Raw genomic sequence first — 14852 nt, 5'->3', positions numbered from 1 at the left:
CAAGGGCCAGATGAGCCAGCCTGCGCTCCTTATTGGACAAAGGCTCTTGTCAATCACTGAGGAAATCTAACCAGACACTGAGGATGCGACCGGACTCACCGGACTTCCCGCCTCGGAGGGAGGCGGGGAGGGATGGGAGGGCGCAGTACCCAATGACAATCAAGGGCTCCGCCTTTCACGATAGATTAGCAGATGCTTGAGCCACTGAGGCGCCGCAAGGGATATTGGCCCTGGAAAGCGATTGGTCCAATCTGCGGGCGCGTGGTTCCTCAGACTATATAATGTAGGCGATTAATGACCGGATGAAAATTGTGCCGCAGAAACCCCTGAACATTTGAATGGACGTGCAAACTTTTTCATAAGAAAAATGCAAATTAAAATTTTACTGAGCTAACATTCTGACCTATGAGATTGGCAGAAGTCCAAAATTCAACAAGGTTCTCTGTTAAGGACAATGCAATGACCCTGTTGGAATCTAATTTTCTTCCTCCAGACGCTTATGGTTGTTTCCTTTTGCTTTCAGCTTGCAGAGAAGGCTATGTGTTTGTTGCACTGACTCCCAGAAACTTCTAAGAACAAGCTCTGATTCTGCAAGTACATTTTCCCGAAGGGGCTTTGATTTTCCTGATCTCTAGCAATGTTGATATCTGGTAGGACATATGGGTGTCAATTGAAAATGGGTTTAAGTGGACTCTTCTGGCCACTGGTGTCCCAGTGAAGCAGACGAAGTGACAGAAATCATATAAACAGAACGAACGTGAACATGAAGTCGCTCAGTCGTGTCTGACTCTTTGCGACCCCATGGACACCAGGCTTCTCTGTCCATGGGATTTTCTAGGCAAGAGTACTGGAGTGGGTTGCCATTTCCTTCTCCAGGGAATCTTCCCTACCCAGGGATCGAACCCAGGTCTCCCGCATTGTAGACAGACGCTCTACCGTCTGAACCACCAGGGAAGTCCTATATAAACAGAAGCCAGGGCTTATCTGGAAATGGCGTCAAAACCACCCAAGTGATGGTAGCAAGCCAGCAGTGCTTCTGCAGACCATTAGAGGCACAGATCCTGGGCAACAGAACCACTACTCAGGAGTGTCATGTATGCTGGACACTCAGACACTGGCTTCCAAGTCACCATCAGGTGACAGAGTGATCCTGTCTATCTGTACCCTACCCCCTTTCTCACAGAGCCCCAGTGAGGTCCAATGACCTGCTCCTCTGCATGACTATGTGCTTAGAGGATGCTGGTCCCAGCCCCAGACATCTCAGCCAACCATGGTGGTCCCATCTCCTTGCTAGCGATTGGTGAAGGAATGGACACGTGACATTCTGGCCAGTTGGCGTACCTGATTCAGGGGCACCTGAATCAGTTGCCTTACTCCTAGAGACACAAGCAAGAAATGTACCTTTTCCTGCTTCTGGACGTGACGTCTGAACTCCTGCAGCCATCTTGCAACCATGAGGAGAGCTGGTTTGTGACAAAAGCCTACAGTGCAAAGAAGTCCAAGTTAAGAGAGTTATAGCCTGGGCCCTGACTCTTCTGGACCTGCAGCCATTCTGCTTTTGGACCCCTCTCATGCCCTGGTTCTCCTCTCGTTTAAGACACCTGAGTTGGACTTTTCAGTTCTTTGCAGTTGGAACATCTTAGCTGCACTAAGTGTAGAAAATTTCCTGCAATTTACTTTTTCTGCAGTCATGAGAATTTTGACTCAATTACCCACAAGTCATTTGTTTGTTTGATAAGATGAGAGAAGGACTGGAAGAAGGAGGCGAGGAAAGAGACATAAAGTGGCTGCATGGCAGTGCAAGTTCTGCTGACATGCATTCAGGGCAGGCAGGAAGACAGAAGACAACCTGGTTGCGGGGCCGGGGTGGGGGGCCATCCCTGGGACACGAGAGAGGAAACAAACAATACTTAAATCATAACATTTTAAAACAGCGGTGACACAAAAGATAAAAATAATATTTAAAAAAAGAACAAAAGTACTGACATTTGGATACAACAACAAACACAGAGAGCAGACCCTCCTGTTGTGAACTGTCAGCAAAGAAGCTAAAGCAATTACTGTGACAGATGGGGGAAGGGGCCTGGGAAAACCTCTAACAAGCAAGAGAGGAGGAAAGAAAGTTCACTGTGTTCCCCGTAATTATTAAATTGAGGTTCAGAAAATGCCACTGCTGCTTTTACTTCCGTGTGTTTAGTTTTATTTCAGCAAATAAAAAATATTTTCAAGAACTTTCTTAGGTTATCCCTTTAGCGTACCCTCCTTCATTCAGTTGGCTATGGATTTTTCTGCCAGTGGGGTGATCAGAAGCAGGATCTGGACAGCATGGAAGAACCGCTGTTATTGTCATCATTGTGCACTCACTGACTCACAGAACTTTATTGACGTGCTAAGGTGGCCCAGACACTCTTCATGAGGTCGTTTTGGCATTTTATTGAATGCTAACTGGTGAGGTTTTCTTTCTCTGCATGTGCACCTGGCTTCTCCAAAGGTCTTGATTTTTATTTGTTTGTTTATGGCTGTACCTCACAGCTTGCAGGATCTTAGTTCCCTGACCAGGGATTAGACCCACATCCTCGGCATCCCCCTTTCTTAACCACTGGGCCAGCAGGGAATTCTCCTCCACAGGACTTTAATTTCTCTCAAGGTAGGGACTAGGCTGCGTATTTTATTTCTGTTGACAGTGTCTAGCATTTGCGTGACGAGCACTCACAGAAATCTTAATTATATATAAAGTAAGTGTCATGGTTAAATAAGAGACACTCTTAGAGGGTCCTAACTCTGATACCGTTGCTTTGTTCCAGGATGGAAGGTGAGTCTTTGAATCAGACTTTTTCGCTTTTTTAGAGATGCTCCCCTACGGCTTGCTTCCATACAGTGACAGAAGCTTCCAGAAATTCTTCCAAGGCAGAGGACGCTGTAGTGTTAATAGGCTGGATACTCAGGCAGCGGGACCTGATACTCTTCCTTACAGCATCCCTGAATCTTTTCCACACCATGTGCTGGGTTGGAGGGGGATGCAGGAGGTGGGGAACTGAGGCTTCGAGCCAGCCCTTCTGGGCAGGTGCTTGCCTAGGATCTAATTGGGATCAGAGGGGAACCCATGTCACAGCTGGGGCCTCCCCAGCAAACAGAAGCCAAAGGACTCAGGGACATTTTTTTCTCCTCTGAGGACAACTGTCCTGACTCCTGCAACATGATATCTAAACTGCGAGATCTGAGAAATTCTGTATATGCTACACCCCTACATCTACGTGTATAAGATAAAAGGGAGCCTACAAAAGTCTGAGAACAGCAAGGGTGTGGGTCCCAGGTCGGGGCAGAGTCATGGCCCAGCGGTCGCGGCCCAGCTGTCATGGCCCAGCTCTCGCAACCCAGCTGTCACGGCGTCCTGCCAGGCGGAGGCGGCCTACATGTCGTAGAGCCGGAGCTGCTCCTGCACGTCACCATCGGACATCTCGCCAAAGGTCTCCTTGTTGTCCTTCATGAGCTTGAAGATGGCAGCCAGCTGTTCCTTCTGAACTCTGTCAAGAAGAAAGGATAAAGAGGAAAAAGGTGCTCCCAAGCCAGGGAGAGACAGAGGCTTGTGTATCCCGTAGAGTCCGAATAAGGAAATGAAACAAAGACAAAACCTGCTCTTAACACAGGAGCTCATTTGGTCTTTAAAAAAAAAAAAAAGAGCCTTCTACTAACTGGGGTTCTAAGTCTTGGGGTCTACCCTGGAGATTTGGGGACCCCAGGTTATCACTCAGGTTCTTGTCACTGCACTTCCCCATAGGCCTCCCTTTAATGTTGACTGCACATCTCCCCCGGGGGTGGGCCACAAGGGACGAGAGGTGTTCCACTAGGTGACTGGAGAGCCTGTGAAGAGACATGTTAGAAACAGCCTTCGTTTAGCAGGGGTCCCCAGCCTCCAGGATCTGATGATCTGAGGTGGGGCTGATGTAATAATAATAGAAGTCAAGTGCACAATAAATGTAATGTGCTTGAATCGTCCCGAAACCACCTCCTCCCACCCCCGGTCCCAGTCCGTGGGAAAGCTGTCTTCCACGAAACCAGTTCCTGGTGCCAAAAAGGTTGGGGACCGCTAGTTTAGGCGGCTGAGCCAGAAGTGCAGGAAGGTAAAACACAATTGGCTGGGAAACGGGCACGCACAGATGTGTGCGCAGGATGCTTGGCCCAAGGGCAAGGGTGGGTGTGGGGTCTCACTGCCCAGAGGAAGGGGCGCCTTTTTCCAGTTTGCACAAGGACACCTTAGAGCCAGTGGGGGCTCTGCCCCTCCTACCAGGGAACAGGCCCGGCTAGAGATCAGTTTTTTGTTCACCGCACCTGGGCTGGGGGGTTGGGGGCTGGGACTGATGTTCTGTCATCTCTGTGAAGCTGGGCCATGTCATCTGACCAGCACAGGACACCTCCCAGCAGTGCAAACATGAAAGGGTGGGGAGACGCTCAGCTGCCGCGGGTTGCTTTCTTGTTGGCTCTGCTCTGCTGTGCTGTGCTGTCAGCCTGGCTGGGCCCTGCATGCTGGCACGGGCTCACCACGCCAGTTTCGGGCTTCTGTGATTCCTCCCTCCACCCTGTACCAGCAGATCGGCACGGACCACCTTCAGAGGATGTCAAGCAAACGGCAAGTCTGCTCTGGTCCCTGCAGACCCACCAGGAGGCAGGGCCTCAGCACAGCCTCTGGGGACCCTGGCTTTGCAAGGCACAGCACTGCCCAGCCGGCACCTCTACCCTGCCTAGAGGGGCTCTCGATCCATGTCTGGTCTTACACTTGTCCTAACATATTCCTTCTGCAATAATCCTCTATCTCCAAACAGCAGGTCGTTTGTTTTCTGACTAGACCAGCAGCTAGAAGCTGAAATACTGAAGTCCCACATCCAAGCCTCTCTCAGTCACCCTGGAGATGTTATTTCTACAATCTGCTTTCCTATCCAGAGGAAAAGGAACCTGTGAGAAGTCCGTGGTATCCTACTGCCTGAAGAAAGGAATACTATGGGTCAAGAGGCTGTGAGTTGAACTCCTTGGATGGAATCCAGATATACAAGTGGGCACCCCCGAAGGAACACAAATCCTCCATGTGTCTCTTAATGGCCATGGCGCTTGCGCGTCCTAGAACGTCGTACTTTGCTGGAGAGTAACAGGCACGAATTGAGAGAGAGAGGGAGAGAGAGAGAGCTCGAATTTTAATGGGTTCAAAAAGATTATTTTTGAAAGACAAAGCAAAACGGAAATAAACACGCAGTAATCAAGACCATCTACTCAAAGTTTATTGGACCAAAGGCTGAATACAAAAATCCAAGCCATAAAGAGTACATGAGGTTTGGTGCCTGCAAGCCATATTCAGAAAGTGTCCAGACAAACTTCATAACCTGGAAAGAGTCACCTGTTTTTCCAGTCAGACCCTGGCCTGGACAAGGACATCTCTTACTACCGCTGTGTGGGGCAGGGACTACTCACAAGAGCACATCTGCTATTTGTTACATGGTTCTGTGTGGTCTTCCTTTGTTCTCTGTTCTGTCCTAAGCCCATGAACCTAAAGTACTAGACCCGGAAGACAAGGTCCCTGGGAATGTAACATGCCCTGGGAACTGACATTGAACATTTCCCAGCCTTGCATTAGATAAAAAAAGAAAATTTCCTATAAACTTAGTGCTTTTAAAAATGTTTTAACCAATAAGTCTAAAAACTGCAGATTAGTTTGGTATAGTATAAATATCATCAAATATAAAATTCCAAGAGACGGATCTGGGACCCCATCTGACGATCTGGTGAAGTTCTAACTCATCTAAGAAACTGAGTAAAAGGCAGAATTGATACGGCCACTTTAAGCGATCACTATCATTATTGCTTCTGCTAAAGCGAAGGTGGAGATGCAGCTGAGCTGGTAAGAACATGGTGAAAAGGCCTCTTAGCAACAAGAAGGCTGGATCCAAGCCTGCTCTAAGTGGAGGGTAAGGGCCAGAGGAAATCAACAGCTGGTTCTGGTGCTTTGCTGCCCACGCATCAACCATTGTCTCCCTCACCCACCAATCCAGCCAGCTAAAGACAGAGGGGAAGTGGGCCCTAAGGGGGAGGAGGGCAGTCGACCCCCCCTGAGCACCCAGTGGGCCCAGGCAGCACCCCATCACGTGTCCATCACACCTCAATGTCTCTCTTGGTTTGGCTTTGGTGATGAAAAGCAGAAGGGCTGGCATGAAACTATACTGATTTTAAAATGATGGCATTGGTGACATTGGTGATATCTCAGGTGTAAAGGGTGTGTGGACGACAGGAACATTGAGTGACAAGGAAAATAAAAGTCCAGGAAAACCCTTCAGCTAAACAAAGCAATCCACACAGACAGGGAGGAACGCCTCTGGAAGGGATCACCCCAGGCATTGTGGACCCTCCCGGCCAAGGAAAGTCCTGGAGTGGGGGTCGACTCCTGGAAGATTTATGTAGAAAAATGCACCCCAGGAGCCCACTTGCTCCTCTCTGGGGCTTCCACGGTATTGCTCAAGTTTTAAGATGCCAAAAGGAAAAGCCTTTAGGAGGAGCCTAAGGATAACTTCATTATTCCTCGGTTCTGTAAAGAGAAATAAGGGGAAAAGATCATTGATTTCACTCATACCATCTTACTGTGGGAAAAGGAGAGGGGGAAATAGGGTGAGGAAGGGGAACGTTTGGAATTGCAGAAGCCAGCCCAGACGCTAGGATCCAGACCCCAGGGGAGTCACCTGCAGCAGGATGGCCCACTAACCAAAGCTAGCCTGAGACCCTCTGCCAGGCCTACCAGGAAGCAGGTCAGGCTCCATGTGTGGGTAGTTAGGCCAAAAGCTCCCACTTGTAGGTCAGTAGGCAGGTCAAGTCCTTCATGTATGTATTTAGTTCAGGTCCCACAAATGGACAGTGAAGCAGTCCCAAGGAGGGTCCCAAGTGTGGGGGACCGAGCTGGTTGGGGTCCCACACATGGGTAGTTAGGCAGGGAGGGTCCTCAGTTAGGCAGTAGGGCAGATAGAGGCCCAGGTATTGGTAGTTTCGCAGTAAGGTTCCACTTGTAGTTGGTCAGGGTGGACTTTCAGTTAGATAAGTGGGCAGGTCAGGGCCCACACATTGATAGTTGAGCAGTTGTAGGTAGTTGGCAGACTGGGACCCACACGTGGGTAATTTGGCAAGTTAGATCCCTCAGTTGGGTAGCTGGGTGGGTCGGGTCCCCGTGTGGGTAGTTGATCAAGTAAGGGGTCCACGTGTAGGTAGCTGGGCAGGTTGGGTGCTACCAGTGGGTAATTGAGCAGGTAGGGGTTGCTCACACTAGTAGCTGAGCAGGTCAGGGCCCTCATTCAGGTAACTGTACAGGTTGGGTCCCACAGGTAGGAGCTGAGTGGGTCAAGTTGCACAAGTAGGTAGTTAAGCAGGGCAGGTCCCACTTGCAGAGTGTTGGCAATGAGTCTCAGACTTTAGTTGGGCAGGTAGAGTCCCTCACTTAGATATTTGGGGGGTTCAGGTGTCCATGTAGATGGCTGAGCAGGTTGAAGCCCAATTGTAGGTAGTTGGCAGGGAGGGTCCCACACTGGGTATTTGAGCAGTCTGGATCTCGCATGTAAGGGGTTGAGCAGGTTGGGTCCTCAGTTAGGTAGCTGGGCAGATTGGGGCTCCCTTGTACCTAGTTTAACAGGGAAGGTCCCTTAGCAGGTAGTTGGCGGGGAGGGTCCCCCAAGTGTCAATGAGCAGGGCGGCCAAATGTAGGTGGGTGGGCTGAGGCCTCACCTATATTTAGTTAGGTAGATCAGACTGCAAGGGTCAGATTCTTGGCTTTGTGGCCGTTCTAAACTGGTCCTCTCACCAGAGATTATTTCCTGTCCTTGCTACGTGGGTTTTGTCCCTTCTGGGGACAGTGGCTTCTAAGGACATGTGCTCCCCAGATGAGGCAAATGGTGTGTGCGCCTTTCGTAAGGGACAAGTTGAGCACTCTACCCAAGTGAGCGCTGAGGGAGCCCCGGGGGGAACCCAACTTTATCCCTCTGGCGCCCTCATGTGGACATAAGCCAGCATGTGTTTCTAGAAATTCACGCTGGTGGATGATTCACGAACACGTCAGGAGGCAGAAAACAGAAGATCCATTCACCTTTGCCAGTTATGCATTTCAAAACATCATTCATTAGAGTGGTGTCCACTCCCAAAAGGGTCAGGCCAGCCCTGGGGACATTCAGAACATAGTGGGTACTTGGGTCCTGGGTCCTTATTATCAGAGCTAGCTGGTCTACCCCCTGGGTTCCACTTTTCCCTGGTCCGGAAGATGGGAAGACGGGATGGTGTACAACGAAAGGAGTGCCCAATGGTCCCTTTTTTCTTTTTTTTCTTTTTGCTGCCAAGCTAGAAGCCAGCCAAGCTCTCCAGTTTCACTAGTCTTGGGTGTGAGCAGCGGTGTCTTGCTGCGGGGAGCAGTCACAACCTGCAAGTCCCCCATCCCAGCCACATTCTGAGGCTGCATGTGGCACCTCCCAGAGGAGCTGCGGGGGGAACCCATACTATTGTGTTGGCCGGCTTAGTGAATTTACAGTCAAGAATTTGCAGCATGGGCTTTTAATCTGCTTGCCATGTGATGGGGACCCTGAATGCCAGGAAAGGAATTAGAAACAAGCAGAGTTTGGTTGATTAGAATTTGACAGTCAAAGAAGGGCACACACTTTTCACTGGCCTCTGGCTTTAGTGGTTTGACAGTATTTTTCACCCTGACAATCCCAAGGCAGTTTTCTGAACCCAACAGGGACCAGAGCTGTCTCATGCCCGTCAGCTCTCCTGGTCCCCAGGGGATCTATCTCACTGTAGATGGAAAGACAAAGCCACACTTGCCAGCCTCTGCAACCCCAAGCATCACCATGCGAGGACCATGCGAGAAGGGTGGGCGTCATGGGGCCCCATGCAGTGCTGAGTGGGCTGACCACGTGCAGGGACCATGTACAGGGAGAGAGCAAGCAGACCCCGCAGGCAGACATGTGGGGCAGCCCCAGGAGCATGCTGGGACGGGTGGTAATGAAAATGAACATGAACTCCAGCCCCGTCCTGGGAGGACCGTGTTTACGGGCCATGAAGTCCGCCAGTCCCTCCTTCTCAGCTTGGGCAGGGCTGTGATAACCAAGCCTGCAGGTGAGGAGGTGAGAAACCTTCACCCCAACAGCAGCACTCGGGCAGTCTCCACCCCCCTAGAACAGCACTCATCTGGAGAGCCCCAAAGATCCAGCCGGGAAAGACCCATCCTGCCCGGGGCAACACAGAGTCTGCTCTCTGGACACCATGGAGGAAGGACTTTCCTTTTTCCTGCCCGACATCCCCACTCTGAGCCCAGGGACGGTGGCAGTCTGACTCCAGCCCGATCCTGCAATCCAGTCAGCTAACTGGCCTCTCCCTTTCTAATGGTCCCTCACATCTGCAGCGGACACAAAATAAGCTCAGGGTCTTGGCCACAGCCTCTGCCCACAGGGGCCTTCGAGGGACCCGCAGGCACGTCAAGCCCCCTCCATCCTTAATGCTGGGCTGCACACCTTTTCTGGAAAGGGCCAGGTTCCGACTCTTTTATGCTTTATGGGCCCCGCGGTCCCTCTGCTACTACTCAGTTCAGCCCCTGCATTGCAAAAGCTGCCACAGACCACAGAAAAGCAGGTGAATGCAGCCGGGTTCCAATCACACTGGATTTACAAAAACAGGGCCATGGTCCTCTGCCAGCCCTTGCTCTGATCATAACTACCCGCCTGACCCACAGCTTGGCACAGGGTTTCTGCTGGGCACTGTTTTACTTTCTTTTGATGTTGATCGGTCGCTAAGTGGTATCCAACTCTTTGTGACCCCGTGGGCTGCAGCACATCAGGCTTCCCTGTCCTTCACTATCTCCCGGAGTTTGCTCAAACTCATGTCCATTGAGTCAGTGATGCCATCTAACCATCTCATCCTCTGTCGCCCCCTTCTCCCCTTGCCCTCAGTTTTTTCCAGCATCAGGGTCTTTTCCAGTGTGTCGGCTCTTTGCATCAGGTGGCCAAAGTATTGGAGCTTTCTTAGGGCAGGACTAACGCTGCAGGGGTGAACACCACCTCCTGGGGACGACAGTTTCCCCCCAGCCTCACAAGGGGGCGCTGATCCTCCAAGCAGCTGATTCATTAGGTCCAGGAGGGACTTGGGCCTCCAAGAACCCCTCGGCTGTGGGAAAGGAGCCTACTGGCCCAGGAGCCTTGAGCTGGATGAGAATGAGCCGGCCAGGGTGCACAGAAATGAATTAATCGGTTATGAAGGCGGCGGAGGAGGAGAGATTTAGATCACAGTCGTGATGGGGCCAGTCACAGACAGGGTGAAGGAGGCACCGCTAATCTAAGAAGTCAATCTCCTTACCAAAAGGATTTGCAAGAATATTTGTGGCTCAGGACCTAAGGAACTTGCTACAGGGAAGTGAGGTCAGAAGTCAGCTCAATCCTGAAATATAAAGGCAGCAAACCGGGTCACACCCAGAGGCCGCAGCGCGTGGGCACCAAGGAGTGGGGGGACACCTCCCCCAGTCTGGGCTCACCCTGCCACCCCTCCAACCCTGGGTGAAGAGCCTTCCGGAAGGATTGGCGGCAGCTCCAGGAGGGGAATAGGGGTTCTCGTGGGCAGAGCACCTTCTGACTCCTGAGTGATGCTGGGTGGGTTGGAAATAACAGAATCTAGATCCTGGAATAACAGAGCCTCCATTCCTGACCCTAGAACCCAGCTTGTGGGGGCCAGTGGGGAGTGACTGCCCAGCCCCTCCGGGTTACCGGGCTCAGGAAACACGCCCCCATTTGTTAATAGATGTGTGCCTGAACCAAAAGGACCCCAGACCACAGGCTGGCCTGTGTCAGACCAGCGGTTTTTCCCCCTGATGCGTCCCCGCTGTACTGCTGCTCCTTAGGAGGGAAGCCCATGGGTCTAAAGGAAGCCAATGGGTCAGCGTGGGTGTCCTGCGGGCGACGCGCGGGGGAAGAACCCAGTCCTAAAAATGAGTTGCTGCTGTGGCTGCAGCTGCCTCAGAGCTCCACGGAGCAGAACAGATAAAAAAGGACTGCTGGCCCGGTGCTGGGGTGGGGGTGGGGGGAGCTGGACGGTGCTGGCGGGGTAGGGCGGGGGCGCTTGGCTGCCAGGCGGATGAGCAGGAAGAATCGTGCTCTGTCCTGAAGTGATGGATTGGTTTTGTCATGAACTCTACGGGAACAGCCGGATCTGCTTCAGGCTCTTCCCAAGCATCTCGGTTTCTCCCTTTCGGTGGGGGAGGTGGGGGGGCAAGAAAGGGCTCGGCCGCTCTCCCTCCTCCCTGTCACTCGCTCCTCCAGAGTTTCCCAAGGGTACTGTTAGGGGGTAATAGAGCCAGGACAGGGGGGGAGAAAAACTCTAAAACGGAAATGGGGCAGTGGGGGCGTGGCTTGTAGGAGGCCCGCCTCCTCTCCGCGGTACAACGAAGGGGCCTCCGGGAGTGGCACCAGAACCCCAGAAAGCTGAGCAGCCCGGAGGAGGGCCGCGGCCTACCTCTGTTCCTCCTCCAGCTCCTCCTTGGTCATCATCTTCTTGTACTGGTTTCCCCGCAGCTTCCCAGGGCTGTATTTGAAGGAGAAGGCCTCCTCACCCCCTGCGGAGACGACACCCAGTAGAGCCGGTTAGCGTGCCGGGCTCTCCAGCAAATTTAGTCCCCTTTCCCTTCCTTAGTTTCCAAAGAACCACGTGGGCCAGAGACGGCGCCCGCTTCAGGCTCTGGGGCAGACGGGGCCCCATGCCCACCCCAGCCCTGCGCCTAGAAGGTTCTCCCCACACCCCTTCCACTCAGGAACTCTTTTTAGGAACTTCACCCGGGGATGAGGTAGCCAGAATGAAACCTGCACACACGCACACACACACACACACACACACACACACACACACCAGCCCCCCCCCCCCCCAGGCCATTTGGTTCCATCCATTCTCCCAAGGGGCTTCCCAGGCTAGTGTTAAAGAATCTGCCTGCCAATGCAGGAGACTCTGGTTGGATCCCTGGGTAGGGATGATCCCCTGGAGGAGGGCATGGCAACCCACTCCAGTGTTTGGAGGAGGGCATGGCAACCCACTCCAGTGTTCTTGCCTGGAGAATCCCATGGACAGAGGAGCCTGGCGGGCTACAGCTCATGTGGTCGCAGAGTTGCATATGACTGAAGCGACTTAGCAAGCACACATGCATTCTCCCAAGACCAGGCTGGACCATCCTCAGAGCTGCCTGTCGGCCCCTCTCCCTCAAGGGCTCTGGCCAAACAGCTGTCCCCAGGGCTTTTCTCCCCCTCATCCTGACCCTCCCTTCCCAATGCTGCTGTGCTCATTACACGGTCAGACAGAGGTCACTTATCTCTGGGAAGCAGGCTGTGCCTGGGCACTTCGTTCCCTGCCTCTCCTTGGGTCCCGGGTATAGAAGGCAACAGGGACCTGCGACCCTCCTGCCGAGGTCCTGGGCCTCCTGGGCTTGAGAGTGCCCGCCCTGCCATCTAGGAGCATCATGTCAGCAGGCCCCTTCTATGCCCCTCCTTCCACCGGTGACTAAAAATCTAAAAAAAAAAAAAAAAAAAGCATCCAGCCCACAATGGGACAAGGGATAATGTGGGCTTGTCCATGGCGTGTTTAAATAGGTCATTAAAACCAGTACTTAGGGGGACCTCCCTGGTGGTCCAGTGGCTAAGACTCTGAGCTCCCAATGCAGAGGGGCCTGGGTTCAGTCCCTGGTCATGGAACTAGATCCCACATGCTGCAACTAAGGCCTAGTACCACCAAATAAATAACTGTATTTATATAAATGGCTTCCCAAGTGGCTGGCAAAGAATCCACCTGCAATGAGGGAGACCTGGGTTTGATTCCTGGGTTGGGAAGATCCCCTGGAGAAGGGAACAGCTACCCACTCCAGTATTCTTGCCTGGAGAATTCCATGAACTGTATTCATGGACTGTATAATCCATGGGGTCGTAAAGAGCTGGACATGACTGAACGACTTTCACTTTCATATATATTTTAAAGTACTTATTACTGAATGGGTGTTCCCGGGTTTGCCAAACCCAGAGCAGCCTTTGTAAGACCTTGTAGCTGCTTTGGAACGTACAGAAGGGCAGTTCTAGAGGCCTGAGGAGGGCACACCAGGGGGTCTGGACAGAGGAAAACAGGCACGTGTGATGTGGGGAGAAGGCTGCAGGGCAGAAAAGGAAAGAGCTGTGAGCATTCTCCTGGCCAAGTGTCCAAAGGAGAGCATTCCCTTGGGAAGCAGTGCCCTTACATGGACCTTCAGCTCAGCAGGTGGAGGGCAGACAGCCTCCGGCCAGCCTGGGGGACCGAGGCTGAACAGCTTGTCTTATCTAATTTCCGTTAATGTATAAAGAATTGAGTATGGGAAACGCAGAGACCAGCAAATCACCTTCCCACACAGATGTCTTCTTTTTCAGTTCTGTTCTATGTCACTCAAAAGTCAGGGATCTCAAACACCTCCACATCCTGCCCTGCGGCCACCCAGACGGTCTCCAGCTGGCGGCTGTCCCCAGTGATCAGACAGGCTGGCGTGGGCTCCAGGCAGGAAAGGGCTGCAGCCTCTGAGCCTCGTGTTCTCTCTGGGCCAAAGGAAGAAGGTTCTGGATGCAATTCAGAACCCGGGGGTTGTTGTGGGGGTAATGTTTGTTCTCACCATAACCTGACTGACTTTGCAGGAGAATCTGGCCCCCAGGGCTGAGCATTCCCCTCACCCCACGCCTGGACAGGGTTTATTCAGCAAATATTGATATTCAGTGAGCACTCTGCTGGGTGCTGGGGGTTTAGCAGGGAAGAAAGCATACAGTGGGCAAAGATGAGTAATCAAAATAGCAGTTTGCAGTAGGTCCTGAGAGCTCTTCAGCAAAGGACAGTGGGAGGAGAGAGGAAGGTGGGGAGAGGGCTGCTTGGAAGTTTAATGGCAGCGGGGAGGGCTGTCAGGAAGGGCTTTTCAGGTGATGCTGCAGGTCTGGGGAGGCAGATCTACCAAAGCAAGGAGGCCGGGTGACAGGGAGCAAGGGGACAGGAGGACATGGGGTGAGGAGCCAGGGCTCCAGGGGAGGCCTTATTACATTTCTCTTAAGGTATAAAGAATTGAGGATGGGAAATGCAGAGACCAGCTGAATATTTTTTGGTCTTCACTCTGCGCTTGGCTCTTCATTTATTCTGCAGTACTTGCTGAAAGAATGAAGAGCACATTCTTCCTCCTGGTGAGCTGGGGCTTGGGCTTGGTGCTGAGACTGGATGAGCCCATCCCCCTCCCTGGAGACCCCCCGCTCCCATCAGCTGCTCTTCCCTCCAGGCTGAGCACAGCTCAGGCTGATGAGCCAAGGGGCCACAGCATCATCAGGAGCTTCCAACAGCTCAGGGCTTGGAGTGCGACATCTGGGGATCTGGGAGCCAAGCTGAGCAATTTGGGGCCATCGTTTGAGGGGCCGGGGGTCTTTGGTGGTTGGGAAAGAACCTGCCAAGGGGCAAAATCACACAGAGCTAGTCTCAGAACGAGCTTGCGGCCATGCTGGCTCCTGGACCTCAGGAAGAGGCAACGGACAAAGAAAACGGATTAACCTCGACGTCAAGGTCATGGTGTTGCTGTTTTAGAAACATAAAGCAGAAAAATGCTGCCAGCTGGGTACTACTCAAGGTTTTCAACCTGTGGGGCGGGTCTGATGATGCTTCTCTCCTGAGCTGGAGAGAACAAACCACTTAAAAGACTTTTGCTTAATCCCATATGGTGACCGAGGGACACAGACACATCCAAGGCGGCTAGACCAGGGAGGGTTTCAACGTCGTGAGAGCCCCCCGGGGAGGGGGACTTCCTTTTGCCATCTTCTGTGAAT

General features: G+C 52.4%; 1 protein-coding gene across 1 annotated transcript in view; it reads right to left on the bottom strand.

Moving 5' to 3' along the window:
• Positions 1–2207: 2207 nt before the first annotated feature.
• MXRA7 (matrix remodeling associated 7) overlaps positions 2208–14852 on the bottom strand; it is a 31367-nt gene continuing 18722 nt past the window's right edge. Inside the window, exons 3-4 of the mRNA XM_068977515.1 lie at positions 11512–11611; positions 2208–3524 (exon numbers count right to left, since the gene is read on the bottom strand). Coding sequence (XP_068833616.1) covers positions 3410–3524; positions 11512–11611 — 215 coding nt within the window. The 3' untranslated portion in view covers positions 2208–3409. The remainder of the gene's footprint in view (positions 3525–11511; positions 11612–14852) is intronic.

Source organism: Capricornis sumatraensis, chromosome 8 (assembly GCF_032405125.1).
Source record: "Capricornis sumatraensis isolate serow.1 chromosome 8, serow.2, whole genome shotgun sequence".
Lineage (NCBI taxonomy): Eukaryota > Metazoa > Chordata > Mammalia > Artiodactyla > Bovidae > Capricornis > Capricornis sumatraensis.
This window is presented reverse-complemented; position numbering and strand designations above follow the sequence as displayed.